The sequence below is a fragment of the Euleptes europaea genome, chromosome 3 (genome assembly GCF_029931775.1).
Source record: "Euleptes europaea isolate rEulEur1 chromosome 3, rEulEur1.hap1, whole genome shotgun sequence".
NCBI lineage: Eukaryota > Metazoa > Chordata > Lepidosauria > Squamata > Sphaerodactylidae > Euleptes > Euleptes europaea.
The window spans coordinates 83,725,182-83,748,388 of record NC_079314.1 but is presented as its reverse complement, the minus strand read 5'-3'; the positions used below and the strand labels follow the sequence as shown (position 1 = coordinate 83,748,388).

General features: G+C 39.9%; 1 protein-coding gene across 1 annotated transcript in view; it reads right to left on the bottom strand.

The window, feature by feature from the left end:
• CFAP54 (cilia and flagella associated protein 54) overlaps positions 1 to 23,207 on the bottom strand; it is a 159,377-nt gene that overhangs the window by 86,292 nt on the left and 49,878 nt on the right. The window contains exons 26-35 of the mRNA XM_056846527.1: positions 23,051 to 23,193; positions 20,387 to 20,534; positions 19,268 to 19,423; positions 17,316 to 17,438; positions 14,766 to 14,900; positions 13,779 to 13,878; positions 12,035 to 12,118; positions 9,220 to 9,346; positions 8,209 to 8,296; positions 3,950 to 4,053 (exon numbers count right to left, since the gene is read on the bottom strand). Coding sequence (XP_056702505.1) covers positions 3,950 to 4,053; positions 8,209 to 8,296; positions 9,220 to 9,346; positions 12,035 to 12,118; positions 13,779 to 13,878; positions 14,766 to 14,900; positions 17,316 to 17,438; positions 19,268 to 19,423; positions 20,387 to 20,534; positions 23,051 to 23,193 — 1,208 coding nt within the window. The remainder of the gene's footprint in view (positions 1 to 3,949; positions 4,054 to 8,208; positions 8,297 to 9,219; positions 9,347 to 12,034; positions 12,119 to 13,778; positions 13,879 to 14,765; positions 14,901 to 17,315; positions 17,439 to 19,267; positions 19,424 to 20,386; positions 20,535 to 23,050; positions 23,194 to 23,207) is intronic.

Below are 23,207 nucleotides of genomic sequence, written 5' to 3'. Positions count from 1 at the left end.
CCCATCTAAGGTAATAGCAGTGTCTCAGTTAATTGATCCTTGCATAGTCAAAATACATAACAAGATCTGCCTGATATGTAACGGTGACATGTAAACACATCCATCTCTCAGGTTGGTATTTTTATTATTTTTACTGTCTTTTCCCCCAAAATGTAATCTTGACAAATGGCAACTGTATACCTCAGCTTGTTATTCTATTTGGCCTATAAACCCCATCAAAGAGACATCGGCATTCCCAATACCCCTCTCCTTGAGACCACACTTTCCCTCCTAATGGTTAATCCCCCAATTCACCACTGAGGTTTAGAACTTTTGGTTCCCTGAGGAATGGGTTCAAGGCAGCAAGAACTAGGCAAGGATGCTTCCCCCCAAGAGTGAATTTTCCAAACAAGTGGGCTTTTAAAACTATTTCCCTCCAAGCCACAATGATCTCTGTGGGTCAATCCTCACTTTGGGGGCTGGATTTCCAAGTTCCACCCAAGAACGGATATCTAATCCTACAAAGTTTTGCACAACCCATCCTCAGGGCTTACAGCTGGAGATATTAAAAGTCATCTGTCTTCCCTCATTTGACAGGGTTGCCAAATAGTTTCTGTTCTTCCTGACATTTATCTCCATAAATGTGTGTGTTTCCTTCCTTGAGCATAATGCGGGTGTTTTATGGCCATTTTCACCCAGGGTGTGTATTTTCTCAAGGCAAACAGCCTCTCCTCCATGACAGTTACAAACTCAGGTGCGTATAAGAATGTATTCAAAGTGCATCATCTTCTAGGCCATATCCAAAAGGCTTGTGTTTATCTTATTTACATTTATATCCTGCCTGATCTGCTTAGACTGCTTAGACAATGCAACAAGTTGCAAGGACACAAAAACAATATTAACAATTTAAAAAACACAGTCAAAGCTGATAAAATAAGTTATCCGGGCTGTGTAACCGTGGTCTTGGTATTTTCTTTCCTGACGTTTCGCCAGCAGCTGTGGCAGGCATCTTCAAAGGAGTAACACTGAAGGACAGTGTCTGAGAGACACTGTCCTTCAGTGTTACTCCTCTGAAGATGCCTGCCACAGTTGCTGGCGAAACGTCAGGAAAGAAAATACCAAGACCACGGTTACACAGCCCGGATAACCTACGAGAACCAATGAACTCTGACCGTGAAAGCCTTCGACAATATTCTGATAAAATAATTTTATCTCCACCAAATGCCCTCTTAAATAAAACTGTTTTCCTCACTTTCCTAAATACATAACATGAAGGTGCCCTCCTCTATAGTCACTATGGTAAGCCAATTGAGGAATGGGCTTACCACACAAAAAGCCCATCACATTAACTGTTGCCATACAGACAATCCTAGGAGTGGGTACCACAAGAACAAGGCTGTATGAAGAGCATAGATGGCATGTGGATGTACGCCACATGTTGTTCAATAAGTATGAGGGTCTTAGGCTGTGAAAAGATTTAAATGTAATAAGCAGCAGTTTGAAATGGGCCTGGTACAATTAGTGCAGCAATCAAATGATGTTTTCCAAGCATATGCAAAAGAATGCAGTGACTGGGTAAAGGAAATGAGTAAATCTACTACAAAAACGTATCATAAAGTAGTAAATATTGGCAGAAGCCCAAACTGATGGGGAAAGGACAGAGGAGTAGCCAGTAAGAGAAGACTGCTTGATAATGAAAATCTTATGTACTTCAGCCTGAGTCTACAGAACCAAACTGAGTACATATGTTTAGTACAGGTGTGCAGCAAAAAAAAATAAAAAACGTACTTTTTGGATCTTGATACATTGGACCCCAAAAATACCAGTATCCTCAGTTTCCTAGGTTCCAAATACCAGTATGGTATTCAGATCCTTGTTGGAGGGGGCAATATTTTTGGACTTCATTATTCCATATAGGGAATCTTTCTGGGGGGGCTTTTTTTTAAAGTACTGGTACTAAAATTGGAAAGGATCTGCTAGTGCCTGTCCTTTAAATTCCAAGTCAGTTGGAAACAAGGGGTCCAATTCAATGGGAACAAGGTACCCCAACCATCTTCCTCTTTTCCTATGGAGGGAAAAAATGAAAAAATGTATTAACCAAGAATCCGCCCCGCCCCCCCGCGGCTACTGACCGCTATTGCTAAGCCCAACCCATGTAAAACCCAAGAATCTGAAACTGAAAAGCCCTGAGAATCTAAAACTATGGAACACACAAGAATCTCATTGTACAATAAGAGAATCCACAAACAACAGCAAACCCAACACAAACCAACTCTGGCAAAGTAGGGCCTTTTTAAAAAAAACTTGAAACTGACAGAATTTTACCTAAAATAGCCTGGCAAGCTGATACCAAGCCCTTGCAGACACAGAAACATAGGAGGAAAGGAAAAGAAGCAGTCTTGGGAGCCTACAAATGCCAGCTCTCAATATTCCTGGTTAATTCTGAATATTTCGAGGATTTTTCAGGAATCATTTTTGATATCCTGAATATACATTCCTCTCAGTTATATTTGAGTGCACATCTCTAGTGTGTACAATATTGCACATGGTTAATTATTTACTTTATTATTTACAAAAGTACAGCGACACTTGTCATGTTACATGCTGCTGTTTGTTATTTATTTTATGGAACGTTTTATATTAAGTTTAGTTTTCTGTTTTATTGTATTCTTTTCACATAACAGTCTGTAACAGTTGCCTTGAGTTCTCAAGGTGGAAAGGTATTTCCAAAAGTCAGTAAAAAACTGCTGTGCATGTAGACTGTCTCTGTAAGAATCTCTGCATCAGGATTATTACTAGAAGAATGTCCAAATGACCAAAGCAAGGTTGCCAGTTTCTATTACTGACTAAGGATAAAACCATCAGATAAATTTTTAATATACCAAGACAAGTTAAAACTGAAACATCAGCTATCCTTACCTTAATGTGAATGCTACAATCTGCCATATAGTCCTATTAAGATACGTAAACAAAAGGGAAAGACACCAAATAGCCTCTCCTTTCCTTCCTCTTTAGGCCCATTATCAGCATGTCCATTTAATACAAGATATAACTTGCTAGAACCCTAAACAGTCTGCTATTTTGGGTTTGAATGCCTAGGCCTGATACAGGCATAACGTTCCCTATTTTCTAATTATGGTAAAGAGTGTCTCCTGGGCTTGTGTAATCCCTCTCCTCCTGCATAAAAACAAATAATTATTTCTGCACCTATATTAACATTAACCATGATTAGGTTTTAACCAGTGTTTGAACGCACATTTCAAACTTTGGTTGTGCCACAGTTAGCACCCAGGAGGGCATGCAAAAGCCTGTGGCCTTCATCCATAACTCCAAACACATCATACTTTGCAGGATTTTAAAGCTTTTTAATTCTGTGGGGTTTAATTATGTGCATTTTTCAATTTTGTATGGTTTTAAATCTGTAGTCTGTTCATTATTGGTGCTTTTTTTGCTTTTGTTTTTACATCTTGTTAAATCAGACCAATGTTTTGTGTCCTTTGCAACTTGGTGCTGCTTTGTTAGCCACCTTGAGTCCAAGGAGATCAGGCAGGATATAAATGTTCAAAACAAATAAATAAATCAATGTGAATGTGGTATATTTATCTAACAAAGTGAATAGCTACATAACAGTGACATACAGAAACAGGTAAATAATATGAATCACCGATCTGAACGCCGTCACAACGTAGGTGCTACAATCATCACAACACTATTCTAACATATAATCCCTTACAAAATGCTTTTTTAAAAAATTCATCCTGATTACATCAATTTATGTTCACACACACATACATAGTGTACAGATTATATCAATTTAGAATAAGGATTTTCTAGGTATTTTGTGGATACTACTGTAAAAGACTAAGTTATCAAGAATTACATCTACTCTCTTTAATGTAATATGCCACACATTTAGAAATTAGCTCACACTTGATGGAAATCCACTTAAAACTTTAAAAAGTTGAATTACCTCTGTGCATCAACAGCTTTGCTTGTGCCCTGGTGTTTTGAGCCACATTTAAATTGATCTTTTTTCCTCTTTCCTTTCTTCTTAGCAGACAGTGCTCCTGCCAGCTTTAAAAAATGTATTTACTATATTATAACAATAAAACTCTCAAAAGCTATAATTTCAGAGCATGAACCTCCAGGTTTTCATCTAATGTATCTACTGTATGTCATAATTCAATCCAAGCAGATCACAGCACAGACCAAAACAAATAATTCCAAACAACGTGTTAAAAATTTTATTTTACTCTGGCTGCTATCATTTGGGCAACTCTGCCCTGGCTCCAAACTGGTTATGCCAGCCTTGTTTATCCTCAATGTGCTAAGAAGCATCAAGCTTCACCCCCCCCCCCCAATGTGCCATCCAGACAACTATGGGTTTGGTTGGTTCTGCTTAGCACAAAAGGTGTTCTTCCCAACCAGCACTGCAGCAAAATGAATGATAGGCTGTTACAGGAACAGCCCTCCATCACGCCTGGTGGCTCAGGGATATTGACAATGAATCCTACTTAGCCTGAGTGATCCTACCCTATTTCTGCCAAACTACTTACAGCCTAACCAGTCAAAGACCAGGCTTAATTATTTAACCTTCTAGAAACATTGTGAAGCAAGCAAAAACTTGTCCCACAGACAATCCACATATAGAGGAACCCAAAAATTCCTGCTTGGCCCAAAGCAAATAGTTAAATGGGATGGTGGGTAGGTCAGAAGTATGCAGCAAATGCCTCTGCAGGAAAGGTATAACTAGCTATCCTCCATTTGCTGAAGATGGATGGTTCCACCTCTCCAACAGAGGCATTTGCTGCTACTGCCAGTCATATCCCTTGTCTTATCAATTCTGAGAAGGGGCCAGGACAACAACTTTCATGGCCCTAATGGGCAGGAATACATTTGAAGAGGATTGCACTACAAATTTTCCAGGTTAATTGACTGATTGCATCTAGAAACATATGAGTTGAGACCAGTGTGGTTAAGTTGTCAGACTAGAACCTGCAAAACCCAGGTTCAAATCCCCACTCATACCATGGTAACTTGCTGGATGATCTTGGGCCAGACACACACTCTCAGCCCTTACCCTGGCTAGAATTTGGATGGGAGACCTCCAAGGAATACCAGGGTCGTGACGCAGAGGCAGGCAATGGCAAACCACCTCCAAACGTCTCTTGCCTTGAAAACCCTATGGGGTTGCCATAAATCAGCTGTGACTTGACAGGGGGGGAAGATGCTTACATGTGGCAACAAATTAACCAATTGAATCCTATAAGAATCTAAGATTTTGGCCAAAGGACAGCACCTTAAGGTTTGCAGTTTTTTTTAACATCCAGTACAAAATGTTCTTTCAGGTCAATGTTAGGCATCTTCCTTTTTATTGCACATTATAACTTACAAATTATGATCTGACAGTTCTTTGAGAGAGAGATCAAGTAGCTGAGCTGGGTTAGGAGATTGATTATCATAGCAAGTAAATGCCTTTTAAAAGGAGCCACAGTGGATTTTGGAGGCACCAAGTACCATGGTACTAAACTACAATGTACTGACATAAGGAACAATCCCAAGCACGTCTACTTGGAAATAAATCCCATTTTATCATTCCCAGGAAAGCATTCTTAGCATTACAACATTTGAGGCTTATGCCATCTTAACACTACTACCAGAACCTGAGATGAAAGAGTCTGCATTTCTGATTTTGTAAAAATGTCGCTTTTGTGTTTATGAAATTAGAATTGATTGTTGCAATACATGAAAATTAGTCTTAAGATGTTTCTTGTATTCAAATGTAATTAGGATTGTCAACATATTAAGACTTTAGCTGAATAAGAATAAGAGAAGAAAAGTTATTTTATACCCCGGTTTTCTCTACCTTTAAGGAGTCTCAAACTGGTTTACAATCACCTTCCCTTCCTTTCCTCACAACAGACACCTTGTGAGGTAGGTGGGGCTAAGAGAGTTCAGAGAGAACTGTGACTAGCCCAAGGACACCCAGCAGGCTTCATTTGGAGTGGAGAAATAAACCAGGTTCACCAGATTAGAGTCCGCCACTCAAGTAGAGGAGTGGTTATCCAGATTAGAGCCCTCTGCTCTTAACCACTACACCACACTGGCTCTCATAATAATGCAATCCTATACCAATTCAGCATTAACGGACCAGAGAAGTACTGAGCCTGCACAGGATTGCACTGTAACTCTCCAGCATTCGTTTAGTATAAATATCATCAGAGCTGGAGTATAGGCAGAAATTAAGCCTTCCTCTCTGTTCAATTGATCATTTTAATATGCATGGATTCCTTCTTTAATACTGGCAAAATGTCAATTTTTGCAATGTTTTGGGATTTTTCCCTCTAGATTCTTCAAAAATGGGAAAGTCAAACCTCTGATTTCATTGAATAGACCACCAGCTAATACAAATGAAGGAGCTGCTGAAGAAAGAACTAGTTATTCTAAACCCAAGGAAACGCTCCTAGCAAAAACATCTCCTGAGAAGAGAGAAGAGGAGGAGGAGATTTGTGTCCAACAGCCAATCCTTGTGTAGCTGCAGAGATTTCTAAAAAGACTGGGAAAATCCCAACAGCTGCCAAGCATACCAAAGAAGTATTACTTTTGGAAACAGGGAAAGATCTAGAGTTGAGCAACTCCTTTTCAACACTTCCATAAAAAGAGCAAAACAACTTAATCCAAAGGTTTCAATTCCTTCAACAACAACTGTTGCTATCCAACAAAATGCCAGAATTCAAGATGGTACAACTGAGGAATTGTTTATATTCCTAGACATCCAAGTCCAAGCTCCTCTTTAAGAGTTAGTCCTACCACTTCATGTTCTTTTGTCCCCCCAGAACCAAACGTTATTGTAGTAAACAAATGCAGACCAGCTTCAAAAGAGAATGTTTCACTACCTGATAGTGCTCCCAATAAAATTAATCAAGACTGACTCAAACCTCATAATTTGCATATCTTTTACTGGAATGTGGCAGGGTGGGCGTCTAAGAAGATCCTTCCGGAGGTTCAACACCTGCTGAATAAAACAGACATTGTCCTCTTCCAGGAAACTTGGGTGACTGGGGAAATGTTTCTTACAGGATTTACTGGGTTCTCTGTTAAGGCTCAAATTAATGCTAAGGGGGGCCATCCCAAGCGGGGGGCTGCATGCTTGATCTCAGACAGGTTTAAGATTGACAGATTAGAGCAGTTAGATTCTTCGCTTTTAGCTTTGTCAGTTTTGATACATCTAAATGATGTTAAGTTGATAATTATTACTGTTTATTTTCCACCAACCTCTATAAGAGGGAAATTGAAATACATGTGGAGCTCTTTATCGGAACAACTAAGTAATCTGTCTTTTAAATACCCTGAGGCTCTCTTAATTGTAGCAGGAGCTTTTAATGCTTGTGTTGGAACAGATGATATGCACTGGCTTCTAGTCAATGGAAGGGTGGAGGATGATTACAATGACAAGTCCTTGTTCATTTTAAATGATAGCTCCACTAGGGACAGTAGGATAAACAAAGCTGGTTTGTTCATGTTAACCTTTGTAACATTAGACATTAGACAATGAATTGATTATCTTGAATGGCAGAAGAGAAATAGATGCATGTGGTGATTACACCTTTTATTTCCCCAAATGGATGTTGTTTAATTGATTATTTTCTAGTCTCTTTTAATTTGGTCTCAGGGGTTAGGAGATTATGGTTGAGCCTTTTTTTTTGTAAGTTCTTTCCTTTCTCCCTTAGAAGCTCCTTGATTCATAAATCTTGAGCAGCATAATTGTAAATCTATTGTTTAAGGGATATAAGGCATGAGATAAATTTTGCCACTGCCAATGTAACCTTAAGACAGCTGTCAATAAATAGGGTATTCGCTCAGACACAGAGTTACTAGTCCAATCTTTTGGAAGAGGAAGAATATATCTTGATATATCTTAGATCCTCATAAAAATGACATTCCAGGAGCACATGTACTAGGGAATCAATAGAACCAGAAGAACACAGGCAGGTTTTTTCTGAATATGGTAGGTTCATGTATCTACCTTGCATAACCATAGAAGAATTAGCATTCAATCTAGCAAGAGAAAAGGCTCTTAAGAAATGAGGGGTTGTCAAGAAATAGGTATAAGCAGGCAAGCAACATTGAGGAGGAATTCTAAAAAAATGCTGAAAAGCCTTTTACAGGAGATACATTTGACCTCAACTTCCTGATTCAAATCTAAGTGAAAAAACAACAACAGCTTACTTTGTACAAATCCATTGTCATAGCCTTCTTTGTGTCTATGAATGGTTTTTGCTTTTTTCGCTTGACACCCAGAAGGAATTTATTGCGTCTGGTAAACAACAACAGTGAAAATAATCATATATGTGAATGTTTCAAAAAGTTGTTGACATTCTGTGCTGGCAAACATTTGACCATAAGTTTCTGAAACACACTTACAGCTAGTGTTGCCAGATTTCCACTGGCAGGCCCAGATTTTGCCCTTTCTGACTAGTTGCTAGGTAAAACTGTTAGGGTTTTCACCCCCAGATATTAAAGGAATAGGAGAGAAGCCAGTTTTTAATCTGCTCAGTAATTTATATGGTAAAGGAATTTGCTGCACTTTGACTTTCAGATCTTTGCAGATAATCCTTGTATTTTCAGTGAAGCCTTTTCTGTGTCTCAGAAGTAAGCTTCTCTTTCTCTCCTGATACATCTCCACACAGCCAGTATGACGTATACTCAGTGAGATCTTTGATTCATCTAGTTTGGCACTGTCTGCTCTACCAAGCAGTGGATGTCAAGGTCTCATCTACAGATCATTCCCAGCCAAGATATCAGAGATCTATTATTCTAGAGGTGCCACTGCCTGAACCTGGGGACCCTTCTGTAGTCAAAGCATGTACTCTACCACTAATTTGTCTCCCCAACCTAATATGGAAGAATTGTATCTGAAAAAATGGAGCCTACTGTATAAATCCTTGCCACCAGAAATGTGTTAGCCTTCAAGGTGCCAAAGAACATTTTTTTCTTAGAAAACCTGTTAGTTCTCTTCACTTTTGTTATAAATAGTTTAGGATAGAAATTTAAATTAAGCTCTGTACTGACTTTTCTAACAACAAATACACAGTGCTCATAACAAGCTGAAATACCATACAGCATGCACATTTTGTTCAACAAAAAAACCCCAAATGTAAGGATGTTATAGACTGCCCCAGTTTTTTTCACATTTTAAAGGATTTTTCTTCACCAGAAAATGTATATATTGTACATTACTTTTTAAGATACTCTTGTATGTCATCTGCCCACTCTATTATTCGTGAAAACCTTTCTTCATTAACAACTCGGAGCAAAAACTGAACAAAATATTCAAGGAAGCGGGGATTCTTCTTGAATTTCAGCACTGTGTAGACATAAAATAACTGCAGTTATTACATGTAATCTTTTCATTATTACTTTTTAATAGAGGATTTCACAAGGCATACACAATCATTGTATGTAAGAAAGAGTTCAAGACCCAAATTACAAAAAAAACATCTATACTTCGCGCACACACAAAAGACAAGGTAACATTTGGGTAGTGATCCTTGAATGTTTTTAAAGGTACAACTAAACATATGTTAATGATTAAAATGAGCAGTAAAAAGATTTTGTTTAATTTAAGACTAAAAACAATCCAGTGACTGAAAATATTCCCCTATGGGGAAATGTCTTCATTAAATACTTTTTAAATACAAGGAAATCTTCCAACGGGTCCTCCTCAGGTTCAACAGATAAATTTCCCAGGGGGGAGGGGTCAGGAAACCACCTTTCAGTACAGAGAACAACAGAAAGGTAGGGTTCTCTCCCCATCCATTCAAACTGTTCTGTGAGCCATAATGTAACCAGGTACTCTCATAGGGCAGAGACATCCCATCACAGACAGGCCCACTTAGTTCAAGATCTCGTACAGCCCACCTAAATGAGCTGTGCACCCTTACTCCAAACCAGGACTCTCATGTAAAAGCTAACTGAAAAAGAAATATTTTACAGCTTCCTCTGGGAGCTGATTCCAGAGAGTAGGAGCCACAGCAAAAAAGGCAATATATTTGGCCTTCTTTATCCTTTCCTGACAAATGGAGAAACCACTGATGATGCCTGCTAGCCAGATTTGAATTGGCAGGGGGGGATCAAATAGGGAGAAGTGGTCCTTCAAGTATGTAAGTTCCAAGCCCTTGAAGCAAATCAGTAGCCTATGCAGCAGTAACAACACTAGCTAGATGTGGCCATGCTGCCCTATATCAAATAAGAGGTGGGCAGTGGCATTATGCACCAAACGAAGCTTCTCAGTTTTCTCAAGGACAGTATTACGTAAAGTATATCAGAGCCTTAAGTTACAGTTACTGAAGCATGGATATCAAGGACTAGTCTGTCTAGAAAGGGGCACAGCTGCCAAACAAGATGTAGGTGAAAGAAAGCACTCTTGGCCACAATTCCAACCTGCCTCTCAAACAGCAGAGTTGGATTCAGGAGTACCCCTAAGCTGTTGGCCTGATAAAATAGTTTTGTCCTTCTTCACAAATATTAGTACTGTACTGAATTATGTCAGACTTAAAAAACACAATTTTGCTACCTGTAAGAAGTTACTATTGTCTTGTTACCAGTGACTTTATCCCCAAGTACCTGGGCACAGGATTACAGCTACAGGTCACAATCCAATCCATACCACAAGCACAAAGAGGATTTTTCTACCACCAGCAATAGAATCCTTCAGTTTGTAGTTCTTTGACTTCCCTAGCTAACAATGAGGCCTAGTTGCAAGCATTTTCCGCTGGCTCACAGTCATAATAACGTTTGCACATTAGTGCTGTATTGTTGACTTACTGTCAACGTTCTTCATAGTAACTCAGTTCCAAAGTGCAAATGGCTCCAATTTAGGCTCCAATGTGCAGAACGGGCTCCTGCCTTGCCCCATGAGCTGTTTTCTCAACCCAAACAGCCCAGGGGGGCTATGTGCCCTGTTGGCAGTCACACATATACTAATGGGCTACATGTACAGCTTCCAGAGGCCCAACTGCACTACCAGAGCTGTTTTGGGCTAGGAAAACGGCTCAGAGAAAGGCAGAAGCCTCTTTTTCCCATATGCCACAGTCCCAATCCAGTTTGGGGCACCATACAATTGAAAACTGAGTTCTCACAGAGAACTTGCAGCTGACAACTGACTGTAAGTTCCTGAGGAAGTCTCATGTCTAATATAACATGTAGTTCAGCCCTCAGTATAACATTAGATTCCTAAGCAGAAACTGATTTTACTGCATGAAAAACTGATTCAAAATCCTAATTAGAACATAATATCCCTTTCATATAGCTTCTCAAAATCCCAAAACTAAAAATATCTGTTGTTCTGATCATACTCTTCTAGCTCTGAAAATATTGATATCAGAAAGTAGCTGTCAATATCTGAAAATATTGCTTGTAAATACATTCAAACTACATTAGAAATATAATACCAATTTCAAATAATTTGGCTATTTTAGAATTCAAGAATTTTCATTTTCATTTTCAAAGATTCAAATGTTGAAAGAAAAATAAAATATGTGTATTTTCAACTTTACAATAAAGGATGTTTAAAAATTAAATATGTTAATTGTATATGATGGGCAGCCCATTCCTGAGGGGGCGGTAGATCCGCAGCAGCCAGGAGTGGCGCAGCCACACTGCCTCCTCAGAGACTTTGTGGCCACCATGGAGAAAAAACCAGCTTTTAAAAAAAATAAAAATTAGAAAAAATAGGGAAATGCTTCATTGCAAACAGTGAGGCTGAGCCACCGAAAAAGGTGACGCAGCCCCACCACAGCTCAAGGGGGCGTTTCCAGAGTGAAAGGGGTTCGGAAGCTGATTGTCAGCTCTGCCCCTTGAAATGCACCACCAACACAGGCGAAGCCTGCCACTTCCGGGATTTAGGTCCTGGGGCAGCAGCTGCAGCGGCTTGCGTCGTTCCCAGACACCAAGGCGCCGGCATGCATGCCACCCAGGACAGCATAAGTGCCTGTTATCCTATGGAGCTTCGCCCAACCCTCAGGAATGCATTCCAAGAACTGGAAACTGTTACCTTCTTTATAAGCAATCTTTGTTTGCCAGTTTTGAACAACAGGAAACAATAATAGTGAATCTTCTTCTCCCGTAAGTTCCTGTCCTAGATTGAGATTCAAATAAAACAAAGACCAATATGACAAAGATCAACACAGAAGAACTACATACATAGGGCACAATACAATTGGGAAATCGGAGGAAACACTAAAGAAGTCCTATGAAATGTTCTCTTTCTGACTGAGAAACACTTTTCCTTAAGAAACATTTCATTTATTCCAGATGTATAATATGAAAAGTCTAACCTAAGAAAGCATAATAAACAATATGTATATTTTTAAAGCCCTGTCATGTCACTAAATGCCATCTAGCAGGAAAAGATAAAGGGGTATGACAGGTTTGGGGGGACAGCACCCCCTCCCTTTTATAGCTTCCATTCACAAACTACATGGCTCCTTTAAAGGGACAAATAAAATGTATTATTTTCGTGAAAGTTACAGAAGGTTGTTTATACCACTGTAACTTGACTGCCCAGGCACAAATACCCTTTTGGCAACCAGGACCATGAGAAAGAACTGCTAGAGTTTTTCAGCTCCCTCCTCTGAGATTAGCCTCCTCTCTCTCTCTCTCTTCCTAAGTGCTCACCTTCCATTCCTTCCGTTTCTGCCTGATCTTCCACCACTTGCTTACCTGTCACTTCTAATTTCCACAATTCTTCCCTTCTCATCCCTTTTCCTTTTATACCTCTTTCCCCTTCATCCTGACTCCTATTTGTGTTCTCTGCATCCCCATCTTTCCTTTCTTTTTCTTCCTCCCTCTGTCCATTTAATTCCCTGTTCCTAGGAATTCCCAATTCCTGGTACTGGATCCCACCCCAAACTCAGCTAATTAGGTAGGGTCAGTAAAAGAACCTCAGCTCCAGCTAACCAATACATTCCTGTTCCTGTTCCCTGGGCTCCAAGGTATTTGTTGAGATGACCTCTTCCACCCACAGCTCTGTCACTTTGGTGGCTGGTTGAATGTGGGCTGTTTAGCAGCAGCATCCCACAAGTGTGGGGGGGGGGGCTCATGTCCTTGCCACCATGTGCCCACTCAGCAAGGGAGAACAATGGCCTCTAGAATGGAGACATTATCTCCTATCTGCCTGAAATACAGAAAGGAGACTCTACTGAATGAGCAAGCATTATCTCTCGATATTTCATCCCTCTTTGTACAGGGAAAGTTACAGGTGATAATGTTGATTCCCCTTTGAAAAGTAATGTAATGTCACAGGAGTACTATCAAAACCATAAACACAGGGCATAATGATACTTTAAAATTTAAATAACATTTTAACAAACGAGTTAAAAATATTGTTGAAGGCTTTCACGGTCAGAGTTCATCGGTTCTTGTAGGTTATCCGGGCTGTGTGAAAAGAAAATACCAAGACCACGGTCACACAGCCCGGATAACCTACAAGAACAAAATGAGTTAAGTCCAAATCTTGGGGGGGGGGGGGGAGATCTGCATACCTTTATTGGAAACCATGTGGTTTCCAACTATGGTATGCCATGTATCATTTGCTACGGCTTTTGAGCTAATGCCATAAAATATTTGATAATGAACAAGAAAGAGGGCAGAAAATTGCAACACAAAAGAGCTGAAGGGAGTGGGCAATGGGAAGTCCTGATGATTGTTTACTTAGCCATCAATCATGATTTATGCTTACCTCTACAAGATGAGTAGACATGACTTAAGATAAAATAATTGCATGTCTTAAAATGTACCTGGTTTTGTCAGTTTCAGCAGTGTGTTTTCCAGAGCCTCTAAATTCTCATTTACTTTTTCAGCTATAGCTATTTGTGACTTTAGCTTTTTGGAAGGAGTCTGCAATAGTAGTTAAAAATAATTTCCATTTATATAACATTTATATAATTAATTAAACATTTTTTTTCAAAATTGACCAAATAGCTAGTATTTTTATTTTAAACAAACAAATTACATTTCATTTGCACCTACTGCCCAAACATTAGTCTATGATTCATCCATGACAATGGGCTATTGAAATTAATGAGATATTGTAAAGTGCACCTTTTGTCCACAGGTGATTTCCTTGATGAGAACAACAACTTAGGCATTTCTACATTGCCTTCTAATTTTTTTTTTAGCCTACAGTTTTTATAATTTGACTTTTTCACAACTGATATATTTCCCTGTTTTCTTGAGTATTATGAAAGACCCAATAAGAGTAAAAAAAAAACCTGGTACAAAAATAATTAAATTTGTGAAGAGAAGTACAATTCAGGGCCAAATTTGACACTGGGAAATTCATTAGGAGATCTATAGCAATTTTTTTCTTGTTTCATAAGCAGCTGAAGGGTAGCCGTAAACAGATCAGGTATGGTACTTCTCCCCTTCTTTGCTGAATTTTCTGGAAGGCTGAACAGGCTGTACAAGTGAACCATTCAAAAGGTATCCTTAGATCACCAGAGTTTTATTAGTTTAAACATTCACATTTAGGACCATCCAAGCTGAATACAACCTACCAGCCATTCGCGAATGATCTGTCAGGGGCCTGATAAACCTCCTGGTTCTGTTCACCACCGAAGACTACAAAAACTGTCAACCACAATATATGGCAGTAGAGCATTATTCTATTTGGTGGGTCTCACGTATTTCACATTTATGCCAATTATTCTCATCATTTACTAAACTCTAATATATAGCATAATATTTATGTAAAAGAAAGAAGAAATTTTAAAAGGAGAGGTTACCTCATCTTCTAGTATTTCATCCACTCCTTCTGCAGGTGTAGCTATCTGGGAGGTAGACTGAGAGGAATCCAATAACCTTTTCCCATAGTTGATAATAACTATTGCTAATTCATATTCTTTCCATGACCGCAGTACCTATTGAATATATGTCATTTCCATATAATTCACTCCGTGCATAAAGTAGGGGTCACAGAGCAGTGGGGAGGGGGGTAGCTGTGAATTTCCGGCATCATGCAGGGAGTTGGACTAGATAAACCTTGGGGTACCCTCCAGATCTATGTTTCTATGTGTCCTGTGACATCTTAAATACTAAGGATTGGCTACAGAGAAGCATTTCTGTGCATGCACAGCAGAGATTGAGGAATACTCAATTTCGCTACTTGGCTGCTCAAGCTCCTAAGGACTTAAAGTAACCTTGAGGTGATGGGGGGATTTCAGGTTGGAAGAAAATTTCCCAGTTGTTTATGACTCCCCTTGCATGACTCATTGACCCTCAGCTTACTATGTTTAATGCCGACAATGTACCGAACTGCAGACTGAGAGGCAGCACAGACGCACGCAGTATGGATGTCTAGAGTTGTAGAATTCTACCTCTACAAATAAAAATCCACTTCTACAAATAACAATCAGATATGCACAATATGTGTCCCCCCCTTTTAGAGGAAGAGAAGCAATCTTTGTTTTCACTTTATCACAACTCATGGATCTGTAAAAGCAAGAGCTTCACATGCTTATTCGAGAACTAAAAAATGCAAGTGGCCTCAGCTACAGCTAGACAAAGTGGAGGGGGGGATTACTGCAGTTTATCTTTTTAACACCAAAACTCCACATTGGCTTAGAGTACATGTAAGACTTCTCACTCTCTTAACAATTATTTAAACATTGGGTGCACCTCTTAGGATCATATTCTCCTTCACTGCCTTCTCCTCCTTTCCCCTAAGGGGGGAGCATTAGACTAGACTTTGAAAGTACGTTTAGAAGTAGGTTTCAAATTCCCATTGAAAGCTAACTACATTACAGCTCACCTTGGTGCAGACATAATACTACCCATAGCACTGAAAACAGATTGGAGGGGGAATTCTCATGAGAAAAGAAGGAGGAATATGTGAGCCCAAAAAGGGTTCAGAGGAAGGAGAGGTAAATAAGCCCAAGAAGTACTCCCACTCACTTAATTATGGTTAAAAGACTGGGATACAGTACTTTTTTATGCCATCAAGCTGCAGCTGACGTATGGCGACCCTAAAGAGTTTTCAAGGCAAGAGATGTTCAGAGGTGGTTTGCCATTTGCCTGCCTCTGCATACTGACCCTGGTATTCCTTGGTGGTCTCCCATCCAAATACTTGCCAGGGCTGACCCTGCTTAGCTTCCGAGATCTGCTAAGATCAGGCTAGCCTGGGCTATCCAGGTCAGCTCTTATACTATATTTACACCAAGGCATTATTGAAAATCTCAAAATCAATCTTTAAAAAAAGAGAAAGACAGTGAAATTAAACTGATATCTGAAATGGTTTGTTAACCCAGTGTATATCCAGCACATGCAGACAATAAAATGGTGTTCATTCTACTCATGAAGAGAGTCTGATTTAATGAGAGTTCTGCAAGTCTTCAATACAAGCAATAAACAACTTTGATTAAATGAAGGTATACCGTATATATTCGCGTATAAGCCGAGTTTTTCAGCCCAAAAAAAGGGCTGAAAAAGCCGAACTCGGCTTATACGCGGGTCAATACGGTAGGGGAGGGGGGAACTTACCGCCATCACCGCCGCCATCGCCTGCGCACCTTTCCCCGGCCAGCAGAAGTCTTCCTGGGCCGGCAGGAGGCCCCTGCCGGCCGCGCCGCTGCCGCCCACGCGCCTGGGCGCCTTCCTCCAGCTGGCAGGGGCCTTCCTGGGCCGGCAGGAGACCCCTGCCGGCCGCGGCGCCGCCGCCCACGTACCCAGGCGCCTTCCTTCAGCTGGCAGGGGCCTTCCTGGGCCGGCAGGAGGACCCTGCCGGCCGCGCCGCCGCCACCCACGCGCCTTCCTCCGGCCGGCAGTGGCCTGGAGGGGCCTCCTGCCGGCTCAGGAAGGCCGCGCTGCCGCCGCTGATTCGCCGCCTCTCCGGGTGAGTAGGGGGTTCAGAGGCTCTTCCCCCTCCCCCCCTTGGATGGCACTGGGGTCGGGGTGGGTTGGTGTGGGTCGGGAGAGCCCGGGAGGCCAGCGGGAGGGCGACCTGTGGCAGGGGCCCTGCGCTCTAAAATGACGGCCACCATTTTAGAGCGCAGCATTGCCGGTAAAGGGAATTTCTTATTGACCCTTGGCTTATACGTGGGTCAATAAGAAATTCCCTTTTCTGGCCTCAAATTTGGGGGGTCGACTTATACTCGGGTCGGCTTATACCCGAGTATATACGGTAATGCTTTTATACAAGCCGCATCTTGATTTAAAATTCCATAATGAGATTTTATTGCTGAATATTTTTTCATATGTATCAAATACTGCAATCTCAAATTTGTGTTCACCACATAAATAATAAATTCTTAATAGAAAATCATAGAAACAATAAAAACCTTTGCTGTGAAAAAAGAAGAGCAAGCTATCATGTGCTGAATGCTCTCATAAGCAGCTGCTGATTTTCTTTGCAGGATACTACAAGGAATATCTTGAAGAACTGTGAGACACTTAATGAGAACCTGAAAACAAAGGAACAGAAATTTAATATCACAGCTACACAGTACTACTGGTGTTTAAGAAGGTACTCTTGTTTCAATGCATTTCCACAATGATGTTTCAGCCTTAATATTGTGATTAATTATCCTCATAGGATTGAGGGGCCAAAATATTTGTGATCAGACTACTATGCTCCCTGAAAGTTAATTTGTGCTAGTAAGTATCCTTACTTAATGAAAATCAGTTACTTTTCTTTGCTATTTGGTGACGTAATCCATGTAATCTCTGTAGGAAAGACGGTTATTACTCGATGCTGAAGAAGTGCAGCAACTGGTAAAGACTTTGATGGTGGCAGAGAGGCTCAAGGATAACGCTTTGTACTGGTACTGTACATCTCCCATAGCAAACTGGAGAAATCTGTGATGATGTCAATAGTATGAAAGTTGGCATCTTGGAGATCAATAGAAGTAAACCAAGCTCCTGCTTCTTATTCTTCCAGTCATAGTGAGGGTAGCAAGGAGAGATGAATTAAAACTGATTCCAGCAATCCCGATCATATTCATGATATCGAAGCTGTCACTGCTAGCTTCAGGTGATGAATGCCTGCAGCAGCCATGATATCGTAAGTAGGATAAGGAACTGTCACTAGGTGATACCATTGGTAGAAAGAAAGGAGATGATTGGAGTATCTCCTGAGGGGAGTCTTCTAACTGGCCTTTGATAAAGGATCCCAGGAGTTTAATGCTTGGGGAGTGGTTTCAGTCGAACAATGGAGTTCCCCAGATGATCTCTTCAATCACTTCAATGTTGGTGGAAGAATGCAGGAAAAGATTAACCTCAGGGGCTGACACCAAAAGTGGAGAGGGTCTGATCTACATTTATCTACCTTAGGCTGATGTTTCCATTGTACTGCACCTCCTTCAGTTCCTATAGCTATCAAGCCTGACACTTCAGGATCAATGGCTTGGTCTGCTGCTTGAGCAGTATCAAAGGAGTATGTACTAGTGACTCTGATGTCAGAAGGTGAATTGGCAGCACTGATACTGAGCAGATAGATGTCTCAACAATCAAGATCAATTTATCAGCCATTGACCTCAGAAGCTGAGAAAGGCTGCTTCCGAAGGGAGTGTCAGATTCTGATAGACTGGTTATGCCTTGCCTGTTTCAAACGTTTCAGGCAATGGACTGAGTCTCTGTCATGTGCTGTTCAAGGCATAGCAGACATGGAATGTGGCCATCATCTGAAGATGGCTTTCTACTCACTGCCAACAAGTTTTTAAGGTTGTTCTCTGTGCCATGGGCACCCAGGCACCACAAGACAAACCAAAGAAAAGACAGCAAAGGTAGAAAATGTTCAGAGAAGAGAAAGAAGAAAAACTAACTGGAATTTTTTAGAGAGGAAAAAAAATTAGCTTGCAGAGAAGGAACCCCTGAACAAAGTGTTCTTAAATGCGGCTGTAGCAGCAGCAGACAAAAGAGAATTGTGAGAAGATGCAATTCCTGCCCTTCAGGCATGCACATTCAAGAATGTACCCCTGAAGGGAGATGATTTTTCATGCTTAAAAGTTAGTTCTAGAAGTTTACTAAGCGGAGCTCTGCACATGTACAAAGTCCATTAGCATGATGCGCAGAGACAACAAAGAAGTACAAAATACTTACAGCGCAATCCTGAGCAGAGTTACATCCTTCTACATCAAGTAACTTCAATGGATTTAGAAGGGTGGCACTATGCTTGGGTTTATACTATTAGTTAGCTTTGAGGGTTTTTCTGTTAGTATTAATTAGTAGTTTTTTAACCTTTACCCAGTTAGAGGAACACTATGTGGTTCAATACATTTAAAAGTGCTCTTACCTGAACAAGTGGGACTGAATGAATCCTGTGAAAGATCAGGGGAGCTATAAGGCCATAACAATGAACAACAGACTGCAGGGCATACTGCACATCATTCAACCAGTTACTGAGTTCAAGCGCCATTAGCATCCTCTCACATTCACCTAACCTAGCGACCTGTAGAAGAAAAGATACGTCAGTCTATACATTTATAATACATATCACAGCAATTACAAAGAGAAATATGCTTATGGCATTGCAAACCGTGTCCTATACAAGAGCTTTATATTCCAAATGCTTCTAATGTGCCTAGCTACAAATTTAAAAAGTTGTTTTTTCCTATGTAGTGTTTAGAAATAAGTTTTATGACATGCCCAAATCTAAAATCACATCTTCATGTTTCTTTCTACTAGAAAATTAAAAGATTAAAATTGTAACTTGGAAAATTTAACAGAAGGTTTGCCATCTAATGGGTAGCAAAGTAATAGCAGCAGCTGAACTTCTGTCCCTGTAGGACAGGGATTCATTTAAATGTAGAAACCATAATACTGCTTCTGAATTAATCCCTAAATATAAAGCATTTGGGTTGTGGGGTAGAGGGAGGCAATATAATGCATTAATTTTCTTTTTAACAAGTACTGACTGAGAATCCTTACATTTTGTGACCACCTTGCTTTCTTGCAGCTCTGTGGTTTATAAAGGCCACAAGCAAAATAATATGGGCAATCCAAGAACTAGTTTCCTCACAGGGCCAATAACTTGCACAGAACAGGTTCAGGAAACAAGTCAATGAAATGAAGAGGAACAGTTAGCACCAGAGGAATACCATCTTAGCATACAAGGGTGGGTTTAGGGGCCAAGACAAGCAATTTGTGGATTATACCACAACAAGACTCCTTAGACAGCCTTTTCAGGGCTGTCTTCAGGACTTAAAGATCCCAAGTCAGTGAAACTGGTCCTATAAAACAGCCTCAAGTTCAATAAGCTAATTTTTCTCATCAATTTTTTTAAAAGTTCTATTTTATGGAAAAGACAATTTCCAGTATAAAAACCACAATCCTTGAAAATTCAGATCAATATGTGTTAAAAACCTGAAAAAGAAAAAGATCAAACCAAAGCATATTATTATACCACACATACCTGTCTGCTATATTTTAGCTCATTGAAAGAAATAGAATCAGAGAAGAGAGCGCTATCACTCACACGGATGTCATTGATAACAAAAATGCTCCTGAGAAACAGGTACAAGAGGTTTGGAGATGCATGATACACAGTATCAGGAACTAACCTACAAAATATGGGGAAAAAAACACCATTACATAGATACATACATACATGTACACACACATAAATATACACACAATAATTGTGTGTGTTAAGTGCCGTCAAGTCGCTTCCGACTCATGGCGACCCTATGAATGAAAGTCCAATAATTAATTAATGATAATTAATAATAATAAACACTAGTTTCGGAACGTCACACAGAAAGTTTTCATCTGCTAGGACAGACTCTTTGCCCTGCAGAATGCTTTGTAACATCATTATTATTATTATTATTTTAAAAAAAAGATGAACAGTGCAATCCTAAACAGTTTCATGCTTTTAAGGCCATTGATTTCAGTGAATGTAGAACACTGTAATGCTACTTAGGACTGCACTGAAAAATTCACTATTTGTGTTTACATCTAATTTCTGTTACTTTTACTAAACCAATTCCCCAAATTTTGATTCACAACCTTTCCCTTCCACAGTGGATGCAGTATGCTTCTGCATAACACTGAATAATCTGAATAATTTTAATCAAAGGGTAGTTAACAGCTTTTATGATAAACTGGCTCCTTTCTATTATCATGTATCATGCATATCATCGCATCAGTTTTTCCACTGGCATTTGAAATATTCAAGCTGCTTGCTGGTGTTCAGAGAAGTTATGTGTTTGACTCTGGGACTACCATCGTGGGTGACCTGTCCCTGTCAGAGGTGACAACATATCACTATCTATAACATCATTCTGCCTTCCAACTAAGGAGTTGTTCCCACTGCATGTGGGGTTCTATTAATCAAACTACACTGCTAGAAAAGTTTCACTTCTCAACAGAGCCGGAAAAAAACAAGGGTTTTGAGGATCTGTTTTGTACAGATATGTCCCAGCCCATTTTTGCAAGTGCACTGAACTTTTTAATATAACCAGTCCATAAACATAATGAAAATGGTTTGAATCCAGACTAGACATTTCCATGGGCACAAGAATTTCTGTCTATGCAGCGCAATCTTCCTGCCTTCCCCCACAACAGCCTGAAATGCCTCACAAAATTGTGTTCTGGGGGGGGGGGGACTGGACCCCTTTTATATTTATATACACATATCTACATACACACACACAGAGAGAGAGAAGGAAAGAGAGAGCAACAATGGATTGGATTGAAGCAGCTTTTTCACTCAGGCTGTTACCGCACTAGGTATTCTCAGTGATGTATTAAGAGTTTGAAAATGTTATAAAAAACATCGCTTTAAAAGGGTTTTTGGATGCCACGGCTAAAAAATGGTTGGAAGACGTCTTCACAGCTAAAGGGGCCAAACAAAGTGCGGACAGTATTTTTTATAACAGTTTCAAACTCTTAATACATCGCTGGGAATACATAGAAAGTGCAAACAGTATTTTTTATAACATTTTCAAACTCTTAATACATCGCTGGGAATACCTAGTGCGGTAACAGCCTCAGTCTCACCAAATTCCTTTCCACACCTCCATCCCACAAGGCTTTTGTACATGCAGGCCCCATGATCCTCAGCATAGCCTTTTTGGTTGATCAAAAGATGACATGTCTTTTCTTTTTCACATGCAGAAAAGCTGGCTGGATCCAACCCAATATTTTGAATCCAAAATATGTCAGCTTGTTTATACATTAATTTGTTCCATGTATATCCCACACTTCCCCCAAGGAACTCAGAGTAGCATTTTAAGTGCATGGCAATCTTGTGAAGTAGTTTATGCTGACAGTTAGTGATCGGAATAAGATAATTCAGAGTTCAGCAGGGATTTAAACCTAGATTTCCTATATCCAAAACCAACAATATTAGCTGCATCACACTGTCTCTCTCCTAGGATGGCCCATTTAAAATGATGAACACCGATATGGAGAGTTTACTGCCTCTGTGTTTAAGCTATTTAGATGGTAAAAACTGGTTACAACAATAGATCTGATATACCAACATAGTTAGTTCTATTGTGTCAACCTTTTGGATGGAGCTAAGTATCCCTGAATTTTGCTCCCCCATAAACCTTATCCACATACAAATAAATAAATAATATAGAAATGTTTGTTTGTTTGTTTATTGTTTGAATTTAATACCCCGCTCTCCCCGGCCGAGACCGGGCTCAGAGCGGCTTACAGAGGAATAAAACCCATTTACATCGCCCATATCTGGTTATGAGGGTTGTTGCCAGAGTAGCAGCACTGACAAGGACAGCTTAGGGCACACTGCTATACTGCAAATTGTGAAGTTACGCTAACATGCTCTTTGCACCTGACCCTGCATGTTCATTTGGCATCACAAAAGCTCACAGAGTCAGGCCGTTCGCTTTCAATTTTCATGGCTTGGGGAAATAACATTACAAAAAAATCAAAATATAATTAATGAAGAAAGAATAATATGCTGTTTTTATTATCCTGAAAACAGTTAATTTCCTTGATCACTTCTAAAAAAAAATTGGCATCTAGCCTACATACACAAGATACAATTTCAGTATTTAAACAGGTCTATAACTCTATTCATAATTTTAAAATCCTCTCTGCTGGTTACCTGTACTGAGATATGGTCAAACTGCTGCTTATAGAAACAATTTCAGACTCAGCAACAGGAGTATGAGGCGATAAGACAAAATAATCCCATAGGGGTTGAAATGCCTTTTTAGAAATTGTGTAGTTCTCAGTCTGATAAGCACACTAGAAGAAAAGAA